Below are 13933 nucleotides of genomic sequence, written 5' to 3' on the forward strand. Positions count from 1 at the left end.
ACCCCAAGGCCGGAATTGAACCTGGGACCCTGGAGCTGTGAGGCAGCAGTGCTAACCACTGTGCCACCAATTCAGGGGCATTTTCTCAGGGTACATAAATAGTGAGCTGGCACTCCTTTCAATGACCTCCAGTGCCTCTAAAGGTAAAATCACGGTTGGTCTATCTGCCATCTCCTCACTAACCTCCTTCAGTTCTTGAGCTGCATTTCATTTGCTCCTGTTCATATCAATTTTCTGCCTCTTCTATCAGCTGACCTCCTAATTTATTAGTCACAAGCCCATCAAGATTTTTTTTCCCTCTCCTGTCCATACCGAGTCTAAGATTATTAAGGCAACTCCACCATTTCATTATCTATCATAATTTCACCGTACTCATTTTTGACAGGCCAATTCATTTCGCTAGGTGGTTAGAAGAAACCTATACTATTTCCCATTACTTTGGCTATAAGATTTTTCTCTCCTCATATGCCCTCTTAGTTCTCTCAATTTCTATTTATTATGGAATTTATAAAACTCCCTTTTGTTTTACTTGGTAATTGTTAAAATTCAGAAGACACGTAAAATGAGTTTGCATCCAAAATAATTACTGACACAATTAATGTCATTGCAAAACTTTTATTTCCAAATATTAACAAATAAAATTGAATAAAAAGCACTAAATGGAAAAGACACTGGTTATGGTTTTGTTTCTAAAAGAAAAGCTTATTGTTAAACCAAACAAAATTTGAACTTACAAAGGGTTTTGGGCATTAGGTGAAGTTAGGATGTCGTCTCTTTCTCCCAAACTTTTTCAAATGAGTCCCTTACTTTTTCTTGCTTGAGAACTTATAAGCTAATGGACAGCATTTTTCTCTCCCCTTTAACCTAGTGCAGTTGCAAACAATATTCTTGTGTGTAGATATATACTTATCGGAATAAATCTTTTGGGCTGTGTTCTAAAAGGAAATAGAGATGTCTGAGAGTTCAAGAAATTTTACTGTGCTGTTGTACATATGTGTATCTTTATGCGCGAGGTAAAGTACAATTGAAATTGATTCATCGTCTCTATCATGCTGTATTTGAGAAAAATAGAGAAGGCATCTTTGAGAGTGCTGAAAGGTCATTGATCTGAAATGTTAATTTCATTTTGCCCTCCATAGATGCAACCTGACCTGATGAGTATTTCCAACATTTTGTTTTCATTTGAGCATGAGAATATATGTTCATATTGTAGGCTGAATGTTATAGAAATCATACTTTTCCAACCTTCCTATCATATGGAGATGCCGGCGTTGGACTGGGGTGAGCACAGTAAGAAGTCTTACAACACCAGGTTAAAGTCCAACAGGTTTGATTCAAACCTGTTGGACTTTAACCTGGTGTTGTAAGACTTCTTACTACCTTCCTATCAGCAAGGAAGAAGTTAGAAATCTTCCTGCACCATTTTAAAACCGGTTGGTTCTATTTTACTCATTTGAGAATATTGTACAATCTAAAATTGGTCATTGTATGCTGCATGCAAGGGATTCGGGCCAATTTTATTGCAATAGTTGCACACGAAACATGAAAGTGTCTTTCAATTGATTTTCTGTGATGTGTAGCAAATTGTGCAAAACCCACTACTGCGGTATAGCACAGGAGTGAGCATATCACCGCAGTACTTGATGTTTGCCACTGGATGCTGCTAGTAAGGTATCCAAATAACGCCAGTAGGCTGGAAAAATCAAGTGCCATACATTTTCTAGTGTCCATCAGACTTCACAGATTTTTGCCTGATGTGGATTCCTTCCCCTCAAAATTGTAAATAGGAGACATTGATCAGTGAATAATCTTCATAATCTGCAAATTTTAAACAAATTTCAATGCAGTTTTTATTCCCTTTGGGCATTAAGGATGACTCCAGTTCACAGTATGACATTAGAATAATGCTAATAAACTCTAGCACTTTTTCAGGTATCTTCACATTGGTGAAAGAACTGTTGAAAAATCTTGGAAGTGATTTATTCCAGCATGTCAATGGAGGAAATCTAATTTTCAGTATTAAATATATATATATATATATATATATAAAACACAACAAAGTGATTATTTTGTGCAAAATAAATTGAATGTTCGATAATTTAACTTAAGCTATTGAACTATGGGAGTAAATTGAATATCATCCTCCAGATCTGACATTTAACTTCATGGAAAATGGAAACAAAAACAGCTGTCTGTAATTCAGTGACTGTAAGACACCTGTAGAATAAATATTGCATTACTCACAACACTATTCAGTAGCTCCTTGGTGCATGGAAAGAGTAACATACAGTTCATTATACAGGTGTGATCTTTTGTAAGATCAGAACAGAGTATTTCCTTGCAATCAACCACTAAAACCTATAGTAGTGGCATCAATGTTTTTTTATGACCACCATACAGAAGACAGAAAGTGCATTACCAGCTACAGAACATGACCTAATATATCCCATATAAATTAAACTGTTTAGAATAGATGATACAAAAACACACAGCAGGGAGTGAACTTGAAGGCTTATTTCCAAGATTCAGGTTACATTGCCACTCCAGGATCTCACACAGTTTAGTTGCAACCCGAGCCTTCTGAATTAGATTACAGTATTGCAATCAATCTCAAGTATTCACTGGGCAGATAAACATTGTAATAAAAATACATTTCATGAGTAGACAATACTCTTTATGATACACCAACTTCTCTGCTGGTAGAAAAGCTTTAACCGTTTTCAATGTTAATGTAATAGTTCTGACTTGGCAAATGCATCCTCTAGTTTTCCATTGTGTATATTTCCATCATTTTCTAAGTGTTTCACTCAAACCTCTGTGTAGAATTGTACAGGTGGAAAGGTTAAGAGTCGATGAGACATTGCCTTCACTTTTTATGGACTGTAACGTATTAATCTGACTGCAGAACCAAACAGTAGGTCACCAATTATAGTATCTGTCTGATACTCAAAAAGATTACACAGTGAGATGGTGGAAGTGGCTGTAGCCTATAATAATCTATGAAAGAACTTGATATTACATTGAGCCTTATTTAAGTGAAAGCAAGAGGGAACATACACAAATGAAGGCAAAGCTGCACAATTCACTTTTTGTAACAGATAAATTATGTAATAGATAGCTAAAACAAAAGTAAAATACTGCAGATGTTGGAAATCTGAAACAAATGTAGAAAATACTGGAACCACTCGGTTGTTCAGACAGCAGTGGGGGAGAGAAGTAGAGTTAATGTTTTCAATCTGTTTCTCTTTTCAAAGATGCTGCTTGACCTGCTGAGTATTTCCAGCATTTTCTGTTTAACGCAGTGTTGAAATCTGATTATATTCCGGCCATTAAAAACATCACATTAATCTTCTTCTGCATAGATGCTAAGAAAATAAAACTTTACTGAACCATTTCAAAACCGCAGCTGGCCTAAGGTGGCAAATCACATATGAAGACCATTCGCACATACAGTCAGCATATTTAAGCTTTGTCTCTGATGCTTAAAACACACTCACAATGTTTTGGCACTTGTCCAGCTCATTTTAAAAACTGCATTGCTCTATAATAATTACATTTAAAATAATTTTATTTCAGATAAAAACTACTGATTTTGTTTAAAACAAAATTGTATGATCAATTCTCCTCTATCAAATTTTCTCTATTTCCTTCCTGAAAGCAATGACTTCTGCTGAGGTAGAGTTCCAGGGTGACAGATATCTACTGGTACCTCATATAAGCAGCCACACCTCAACACAGAACACTAGCAGCTGTTTCACCACAGACGATATTACAACTGATCCTAATCCTCACTTGTCTAGACGTTTAGACTTCAATAGGTACAAGTGAATCGTGATTGGATGCAGGAATTTAGCTGATTCTCAGTTATTAAAGCCGGGACTCTTAGGCTAATTAAGAATCCTACCTGATGTTCCACCTGAGGTCATCTAACTCAACACAAATTGGAAATTCAACCTGGAACATTCTGTTCTGTATGGCAGAGAGATACTGAACCATAGGCGCAATTGGATTGATCAATTGATTGATCAATCTGTAAGAAATATTTTAACCAGCACAATCACCATTTTCTTTACCCCACAAACATCAGGCTAAATGTATATATTCGAGGAACAACTAAGTGTCAGTTCCCCGACAGTGACACAGCTCATACTTTACAAGTCCCCTTACTCTCAGTCACGTTTGTTCCTAACGTCAAAACAAACCATTTTTCTTTAAAAAGAACAAGACACAAATTTTGTCCCAACAGAAAAATATACTGCACTACTGGACCTGGTAGTTGTTGAATAAACAAACTGATTCCTAACCAGCAGGTTTGAGCTTCAATCTCATTGCTGCTCTTCATCTAAATGTTCTGGTTGTCACAGGTGTTGTCACAGTTTTATCAGTTTGGTAGAACACAAGGGCATCTGTGTTTTTCTGGATAGTGGACTGGCCTCCTGGCAGAGGCTAGTCCACTATCCAGAAAAAACATTTCTTATTGGTTGAACAAGCCTCATTGAACGATCTTGGCTCAAAGGGGTTTCATGAATTTAAGTGTCACCCAGAGGAAGGAAAAATGCAATTAAAACAAGGATACCTATGAAATACCTAACTTTAAAGTTACAGGGCACTGCAGCTTTTTAGCCTCTTAAAAATAACACTTTTATCTTGAAATACTTCTAAAATCCAGCCTGTAATTTTGTTGAGAAAGGAATGCTGTCTCTTAACATTTTGGCAATTAAAATTGTGGAAACACTGACTAATAAAAGCATTGGAAATATATAATTAGGACTTTCGTTCATGTGCTGTGGCAATGGTCAATCGTACATCTCCTCGAACATTCTTTGCCCCATAGCAATATATGCTTCCTTCTCTTCAGTTGTCATCTGTGCCACGAGCTCCAGACATTGGCTAACCTGGCTATATGAATATGGCTGTCCTGCTACCAACACAGTTGGTTCATCCTCCACTTCTTCAAACTCTTCATCCTCTTCTGCTGCTGCCACTGGGAATGATGCTGCAGCTGCCTGTGGTCGAGGTGATTCATCTTCTGACTCACTGGTATCACTCTCTGAATCACTAGCATTTGAAGTTGGGATTGCAGCAGCTGCAGCCACAGTTGCAGATGTACTTTTCTTTTCATGGATGAGCAATGTTTGCATGACTTCTTCATTTGCTTTCATTGGGTTTCCTTTTCCCTCACGATCGTGATATGAGTCAACATCATTATCACCTGTAATATACATAGCAGTGGAGAAATGTTAAAGAATTGGATTTCCAAAGCAAAAACTTCCCACACAGTTCATTTCATCCCATAGCAACTGACTGAATATGAATAGAATGATTACGGCTTTTCATTTGCTTTAAAGATCAACACATGGCAAATATACAGCAGTGATCAACTGGTCGGATGTGTCCCTGCCCCTACCATTTACAGAATTCTGGATTAGTCTCTCCCATGGTGGTCTAAAGTGCTGTTCTATTAAAGTCAATAATCCACTCGAAGATGCACACATGCTAACCAACACACTGCTTTATCAGAGCAGCAATATAATAGGAGACCAACCATGCCCATCTCAATGCTAAAAATACAGTTGACAAAAATCAATATTAAAAAAATAAATAGTACTGAAAAAGCATTTCATTTTAAAGGAGAATTTCACTTTCCCCCTGTTTATTTTAAATGAAACGTCTATGCAGTTTTCCTTGCTGTTACCTTCCAAATAAATTATTTAAAAAGTACGGCATAGAATGTTCCTGAAATATAGCAACCGAGTGTGTCCATAACTTAAAACAACTTTGTGCAATTATGAAGTTCAGCATAGAGAAAAGATTTCAAATTTAAAACTATGACTCAAGCTAATATTGATCTACTTAATTTATTCATTGATGGAGATGGGATAAGCCATTGACTGCACCAGCTCGGAGGTCTGTAATTCGCTATTATCATTGCCATGCTGAATTCAATTAATTTTTTAGGAGTAAGTTTGCAATGGGAAACCTGAAAGAAAGATTTGCATTTGCACAGCACCTTTCATAACCTCAGTGTTGCCCGTGGCTGAGTGGTTAGCACTCTTCGCCTCGGAGTCAAAAGATTGTGGGTTCAATCCCCACTCCAAAGTCCCTCTCAGATGGATGTAAAAGATTCTGCCACACTATTTCAAAGGGGAGTTATCTTAAATGTTCTGGCCGATATTCATCTCTCAATTGATACAACTAAAACAGTTTATCTACCTGGTCATTATCACATTGCTGTTTATGTGCAAACCGTGCTTCCTATATTACTGCAGTGACTGCATTTCATTTATCGTAGTGTTTTGTGACATCCAAAGTCGTGAAAGACACTATTGCATTGCAAGTCTTTTTTTGCACAACGCTTTAAAAACAGAGGGTGGGATTCTCCGAGCCCCACGCCGGGCTGGGGAATCGGCGGAACCGCGCCACGTCGCCCCGACATCATAACGCAATTCTCCGAGCGGAAAATCAGCACCATTTGCGCCTGCGCGTTTGCCGCGGCTCCGGTCACGGGCCACTGTCCGCAGCCGGGCCGCTGATTCTCCAGCCTTGATGGGCCGAGCGGCTGCGCGGAAACGGCAGAGTCCCGCCGGTGCCATCCATACCTGCTCGCAGCCAGCGGGAACTCTGCGCGCAGTGTCGGGGGGGGGGGGGGGGGGGGGGGGGGGGGGGGGGGGGGACCGGGACCAGTGGGGGGGGGCTCTGGCCTGCAATCGGGGCCCACTGATCAGTTGGCCAGCCTCTTCAGCCCCGGCCCTATTTTGTTACTTGGCTGGCCCCTGAACCTGCATGCCATATTGCGTCGGGGCCCGAGCGTTGAGGAAGTCCCCGGCGCATGCGCGGGTTGGCGCGGCGCCACTGCGCATGCATGGGTTGGCACGGCGCCCAGTTGGCGCTGGGAAGGGAGGCTGGAGCGGCGTGAACCGCTCCAGCGCTGTGCTGGCCCCCTGCGGGGGCTAGAATCAGCAGTGCCCGCACCTGTTCCGTGCTGTCGTGAAACGCGACGGCGTTCACAACAGCACGGACACTCTGTCCCCATTTCGGAGAATCCCGCCCATAGTCACTGTTGTAATGTAGGAAATGTGGCAGCCATTCAGTACAAAGTATGATCCCACAAACAGCAATGTGATAAAGATCAAATTGTTTTTTTGTGATATAGGTTGAGGGATAAATATGGATCAGAACTTCAGCAGAAGTCTGCATTGTTCAACATAGTGCCACAGGATCCTTTGCTCTCACAGTGAGGGCAGACAGGATCTCAATTTGACGTCTTGTTTAAAAGACAGTACCTCTACAAGACACGCTCTCTCTTAGTTGTCAACCTCTGACTCAGAGGCATTCATGCCACGACTAAGCCACGGCTGACATTGGGGCATAAAATGGTACAATTAATGGACTCTGTTCTTACATTTTATCTTTTTAATAACTATAATTATAAACAAAGCAGCCGGATCCCTTTTTTACATCCACTCATTTGCAACACAAAACTGAAGATCCTTAGCTTCAAATAATTTGTACTCGTTTTTGTAAATCAACTCTAAGAATCAGTTGAGAAATTGAAAAGAATTGGATAACAGAAACTATACTCTTTGCACAGACAGCTAAAATAAACAAGCCAAATTCTATACTTCAGTACGGATGGTACTTACTTTGATGAATTTGCAAATAAATGAAATAAATAGGGAAATGCAAGCTGCTTTCTCACCTTCCTGAACTTCTTCCAAGTCTTTAAAGCCTCCGCGGACAGTGCTCTCCCTCATCCAGATTGGTCTCTCCTTAGTTGGCTTTCCATCAGATACAATATTATGCTGAACATCATGTTCTTCCATGTTGATGATGACTTTTTGTGTATAGAGATCCTCATACGTAGGCCCTCTGCTTGTCCACGATTCTTTTTGCAGCATGTTTCCACTGCCAGCGCCAAGTGCCCGTTGACTGAAAAATTAAATCAGTAAATATCAGCATCAGTCACAAATATAACAAAATGGTCTAGGATCGTGGACTTTGCTTCAGTATCATAAACTGAGCGTGAAAACCTTTGAACAAAATGTTATTGTCGAGCTGTAGTTTCTGTCCACATTCGTTGTGTCAAATTGAATGAATTGAGCTTAGAAAAAAGGTTCCACATTAAGTTTTTGATTATTTCTGCTGAAAAATTCAGGCCTTCAATAATCAGGTTGCTCTGGAATGTTTACCTATTTTCACCTTTTTGGTGTTCACTCATAAACTAATTAAAACTTCTTTTATGTTGCCTGAATTTGAATTCTAATGCTGCTTTTGACATCCTTGCATTATGATTAAGTAAAGGGACCTGCATGCACAATTACACTTCACACACAAATTAATTAATATTGATAACGTGCATAAAGCTATTTCAACCAAGATATCAAAAATCTGATGAAAGCTGGAGAAAATAACATTTTCCAATTTGGTTAAGATGATGTTATGGATTCTTACACTTATTTGAACAATTTGGGAGAAAAGTTCCACTTCACTTTACGGAAGAGTAAAAAGCATCATACTAGATTACACGTTCTTGGAGTGAAATGTGAACTTTCAGTTTTATGACTCAAGAGTTAAGAGTGGTATGAGGAAAAGTTAGACAGACTGGTTTTATTTCCACTGGAATTTAGAAGATTGAGGGGGTGACTTGATTGAAGCATCTAAGATACCGAGTGGTCTCGACAAAGTGGACATGGAAAGGATGATTTCTTTTGTGGGTGAGTCCAGAATTATGGATCGTCCACATAGGACAGAGATTAGGAGAATTTGTTTCGCCTGAAGGGTTGTGCAACTTTGGAACTCAGAAGGCAGTGGAGGCGGGGTAACTGAATTTTTTAAAAGCGGAAGTAGGTAGTTTCCCTTGCCTAATAAGAATCTAAGGTTATCGGGGGTAGATGGGATTGTGGAATTCGATACACACAGGTCAGTCATGATCTTGTTGAATGGCAGAGCAGGCTTGAGGGGCCGAATGGCCTACTTTTGCTCCTATTTTGTATGTTTGCATGCTGCCAATGAGGCAAGCTGGCACGAGAAAGCAAATGGAAGAGTAATGAGAAACTAGGAAATACTTGTGAAATACAAAGTCGATAAAGAGAAAGTGTGTTAGACATACAGAGAAGAAGAGTAATAGCAGCCCAGAACCAAATGCAGCAAGACCTGGACAATATCCAGGCATAGGCTAACAAGTGGCAAGTAACATTCGTGCCACACAAGTGCCAGGCATTGACCAAAAGGATGTAACTATCACCCTATGACATTCAATGACATAACCATCGCTGAACCCCCACTATCCCCTGGGTTACCATTGACCAGAAACTGAACTGAATATCCATATAAATACTATGGCCATAAGGGCAGGTCAAAGGCTAGGAATCCTGTGGCAAGTAACTCACCTCCTGACTCTCCAAAGCCTGTCCACCATCAAGTCAGGAGCTCCAACAACACTCAAGAAGCTCGACCCCATCCAGGACAAAGCAGCTCGTTCGATTGCTACAATTTCCACAAACATCCAACCCCTCCACACCGACAAACAGTGGCAGTCATGTGTACCATCTAAGGTGCACTTTAGGAACTCACCAAGGTTTCTTTGGCAGCACCTTCCAAACCCATGACCACTACCATCTAGAAGGCCAAAAGCAGCAGATACCTGGGAACCCCACCACCTGGAGGTTCCCCTCCAAATCATTCACCATCCAGACTTGGAAATATATCGCTGTTCCTTCACTGTCACTGAGTCAAAATACAGGAACTCCCTCCCTAACAATGCTGTGGGTGTACCTACACTTCCAGGACTGCAGCGATTCAAAAAGACAGCTCACCACCACCTTCTGAAGGGTAACTAGGGGTGGGCAATAAATGCTTACCTAGCCAGTGATGCCCACATCCCATAAATGAATGTAAAATAAAGCATTTAATACAACCAATTAAGTAGTGAAATGCTTAAGACAAAAACCATGTACAATACTGCAGATATGGTTTCACCAATGACCTGTACAATTGTACCAAAGCTTACCATTTATATTCCATTCGCCTTCAATAAATGACAACATTCAATTTGCCTTCCGAACCACTTGCTGTACCTACACATTACCTTTTTCTGATTATGTACCAGCACACCCAGATTCCGAGTATTGTAGAGTTCTGCAATATCTCTCCATTTAAATAATATTCTGCTTTTCTATTCTTCCTGCCAAGTGGACAAATTCACATTTTCCCACATTATATTCCATCTGCTATTTTTTGCCCACTCACATAACCTTAGTAAATCCCTTTGCAGACTCTGTCCATCTCACAATTTACTTTCCTATCTATCTTTGTGTTGTCAGCAAATTTTGCAACCATACCTTCACCCAAGTTATCATATAGATTGTAAATAGTTGAGGCCTCAGGCTGATCCTCTGGCACTCTACTAGCTTGCCACCCAAAAATAAACCACCTGTAAGCTAATTCATTATCAAAGATAATGGGCATGATTCCTCTCCCCCCACGTTGCGTCCGGTGCACCGCCTGCTATACCTGGTGAATAGTGGGAGAGCCCCTCAATGGGTTTTGTGCCGGGCACTAAACCAATCGCGATACTACTGGCCGAGGTTGGCCCTGCACCAACCGCCAGCTTGGCCCCAAACCCCCAGCAGCCAGCTTGGCCCTGCCGGGTGAAAAGGTGCCTCTTGCACATGAAAGACGTGAGTGGGGGGTTTGAAAAAAGGGTGGGCCTGAAGGGGTGTGTGAAGGACAGGGATATGGTGAAGTGGCGGTGTGCTAAATGTGGGTGTGGCCTTAATGATGGGGGGCCCTCAGTGACACCAAAAGGTCATATGCTCATTTGGACCCTGCCACGATGCCGGCGAGGATGGATGGGGTGGGGCCTGGCCACCCTCATGCCGGAGTGGTATTGGGGGGGCGGTGTTGGTGCAGACATTTAGTCATGGAGTAATGGGGGGTGGGAGGGGGAGGCGCAGGAAGAGAAAAGTAGTTACCCTGCCGGGGTCAAGGGTTGGGGGTGTTGCCCATGTCTACAAGTGTAGTGATGTCTGTGGGTGTGGGGGACCTCCAATGTTCTTCAAGCTCTGGGCACCCTTTAAAAAAGGGGCCCCGACCTCGGAGCTGCCAGCCTTCTCGGCATCTTTAGGCGCCCACTCCAGAAAAAATTTGAAGTGTGAGAATGTCCCCAAGCTCCAAAAAAATGACTGTATGGGTGAATTGCGATCTGGATCGCACCCATACACCTGGTGGAAATCACCCCGTGACTCTTGCCCAAAATGACACTTTTCAGGAGAATCTCGCCCAATAGGTTACCCCCCTACACTGAACTCTTACCCTTGGCGTGGCACCTTACCCAACATCTTTCAAAAATTTAAGCACACATATCTACAGGGTCTCCTACATCCATAGCACTTGTTACTTCCTCAAAGAACTATTAGTCAAACATGATTTCTCTTTCACAAAATCATGTTGAGATTGCCTGACTGCATTAAGATTTACTAAGTGCTATATCTTCCTTCCTGAATAATAGGTTATTGTATTGTACCCAGGACAAACGTTAGATTAATTGGCCTGTAGTTTCCTGCTTTCTGTATCCTTCCTTTCTTGAACAGAGGAGCTGCATTTGTTATTTTCCAATCTGATGGGATCTTTCCAGAATCTTGGGACTTTTGGAAAATTGCAACCAATGCATCTACTATCTCCAGTCATTTCTTTTAGGACCCGCGAATGAAGTCCACCAGATCCTGATAACTTGTTAGCCTTCTGTTATAATAATTTTCTCAGTATCCCTTCCCCAGTAATTTTAATAGTTGTAAGCTCCTTTCCCCCTTTCACCTTTTGATTTACAAATATTATATTTGTGCCTTCTACAGTGAAGATATGCAAAACACCTGTTCAATGCTTTTGCCATTTCCTTATTGCCGTTATCAATTCCTCAAACTCACTCTTTAGGCAAAGGGTCACCTGGACTCGAAACATTAGGGGCGGGATTCTCCGACCCCCGCCGGGTCGGAGAATCGCCCGGGGCCGGCGTCAATCCCGCCCCCTCCGTGTCCCGAATTCTCCGCCACCCGGGATTCGGCAGGGGTGGGAATCGCGCCGCACCGGTCGGCGGCTCCCCCGCGGCGATTCTCCGGCCCGCGATGGGCCAAAGTCCCGCTGCTGACAAGCCTCTCCCGCCGGTGTGGATTAAACCATCTACCTTACCGGCGGGATTGGCGGCGCGGGCGGGCGCAGGGGTCCTGGGGCGATCTGACCTCGGGGGGGGGGGGTTCCCCCACGGTGGCCTGGCCCGCGATCGGGGCTCACCGATCGGCGGGTGGGCCTGTGCCGTGGGGGCACTCTTTTTCTCCCGCCTTCACCATGGTCTTCACCATGGCGGAGGCGGAAGAGACCCCCTCCCTTGCACATGCGCCGGTATAACGTCAGCAGCTGCTGACGCTCCGGCGCATGCGTGGACGTACGCCGGCCGGCTAAGTCCTTTCGGACCCGGCTGCCGTGGCGCCAAAGGCTGTTCACGCCAGCTGGTGGAGCGGAAACCACTCCGGCGTGGGCCTAGCCCCTCAATGCGAGGGCTTGGCCCCTAAAGGTGCGGAGACTTCCGCACCTTTGGGGCGGTCCGACGCCGGAGTTGTTCACGCCACTCCAACACGTCGGGACCCCCCGCCCCGCTGGGTAGGGGAGAATCCCGGCCTAGCTCTTTTCTCTCCCTACAGATGCTGCTGAGATTTTCCAGCATTTTCTCTTTAGCTTTAGAGGACAAACACTCATTCCCTTTTCAATAATGTCAAAATTCTTTCTAGTTAGCTTTATCTCATATTCTAATTTCTTCCTCTTCATTTCTTTTCCAGTTATCTTTTTCTGATTTTAAAATTCTGTGAAATCTTTTCTTTGAAGAATTGTGCGCGTTTTCTTTCAATTTGATCCCATCTTTAACTTCCTTAGTTGCCCATGGATGGTGCATTTGGCTCTTTATAATCTTTCCTTCTTACTGGAATGTATCTTTGCTGAGTGTTATGAAATGTCTCATTCAATCATGTTATAATCACTGCTACTGAGAGACTCCTTTATTATTAAGGTTATTAATTAATCCTGCCCCGTTGCACACTACCAGCTCTAGAATATACTGCTCTCTGGTTAGTTCTAGAACATGCCGTTTTAAGAAGTGTTCCAAAAATATTCTATGTACTAATTTTTCAGGCTACCTTTGCCGATTTGGTTCGTCCAATTTTTATGTAGATTAAAATCACCTCTCATTTTCCCACAAACTTCCATTAATTATTTCTGTATACCTTACCCTAAAGCATTGATAGTTAGGAGGCTTATAAACTACTCCCATAATTGACTTCCTCCCTTTGCTATTTCCGATCTCTACCAAAGTAATTCTACATATTGATCTTTAGAACAAAGTTCACCTCACAACTGTACCAATGTCATCCTTAATTAACAGAGAAACCCCACTGTATTTTCTGAGCTCCCTGCCCTTCTGAAATGTCAAGTATCCTTGAATATTCAGGTTTCAGCATTGGCCAACCTGCAGCCACATCTCTCTAATGGCAATCAGATCAGAGGTACTGATTTCTATCTAAGTTGATAATTTCTTTGTTTTGTTACGAATGCTATAAGCATTCAGATTCGAGACTTTAGTTCTGACTTTTTACTATTTTAGCAAACTCTGGCCTTACCTGCTGTTCATTCCTACCATGCTCTCGATTGCCATTACTCCAATTACTATCTTGCCTTATCCTTTCCCTTCAATTTACCACATCTTCCCTCACTGAATCCTTCACCTCCACTATTTAGTTTAAAGCACCATCACCCTAGTTATATGGCTCGCCAAAACACCTGCTCCCAGTGTGATTCAGGTGACGACAGCCACAATGGTACAGGTCCTATTTCCCCAGTATCGGTGACAGTGCCCCTTGAATTGAAATCCATTTGTCCCACATCCCAA

General features: G+C 42.3%; 1 protein-coding gene across 3 annotated transcripts in view; it reads right to left on the minus strand.

The window, feature by feature from the left end:
* Positions 1-599: 599 nt before the first annotated feature.
* gtf2e1 (general transcription factor IIE, polypeptide 1, alpha) overlaps positions 600-13933 on the minus strand; it is a 79346-nt gene continuing 66012 nt past the window's right edge. For all 3 annotated transcript variants that reach the window (XM_038801942.1, XM_038801941.1, XM_038801943.1), the window contains 2 exons: positions 7700-7929; positions 600-5212 (listed from right to left, as the gene is read on the minus strand). In XM_038801942.1, coding sequence (XP_038657870.1) covers positions 4797-5212; positions 7700-7929 — 646 coding nt within the window. In that variant the 3' untranslated portion in view covers positions 600-4796. The remainder of the gene's footprint in view (positions 5213-7699; positions 7930-13933) is intronic.

This window comes from Scyliorhinus canicula, chromosome 7 (assembly GCF_902713615.1).
Source record: "Scyliorhinus canicula chromosome 7, sScyCan1.1, whole genome shotgun sequence".
NCBI lineage: Eukaryota > Metazoa > Chordata > Chondrichthyes > Carcharhiniformes > Scyliorhinidae > Scyliorhinus > Scyliorhinus canicula.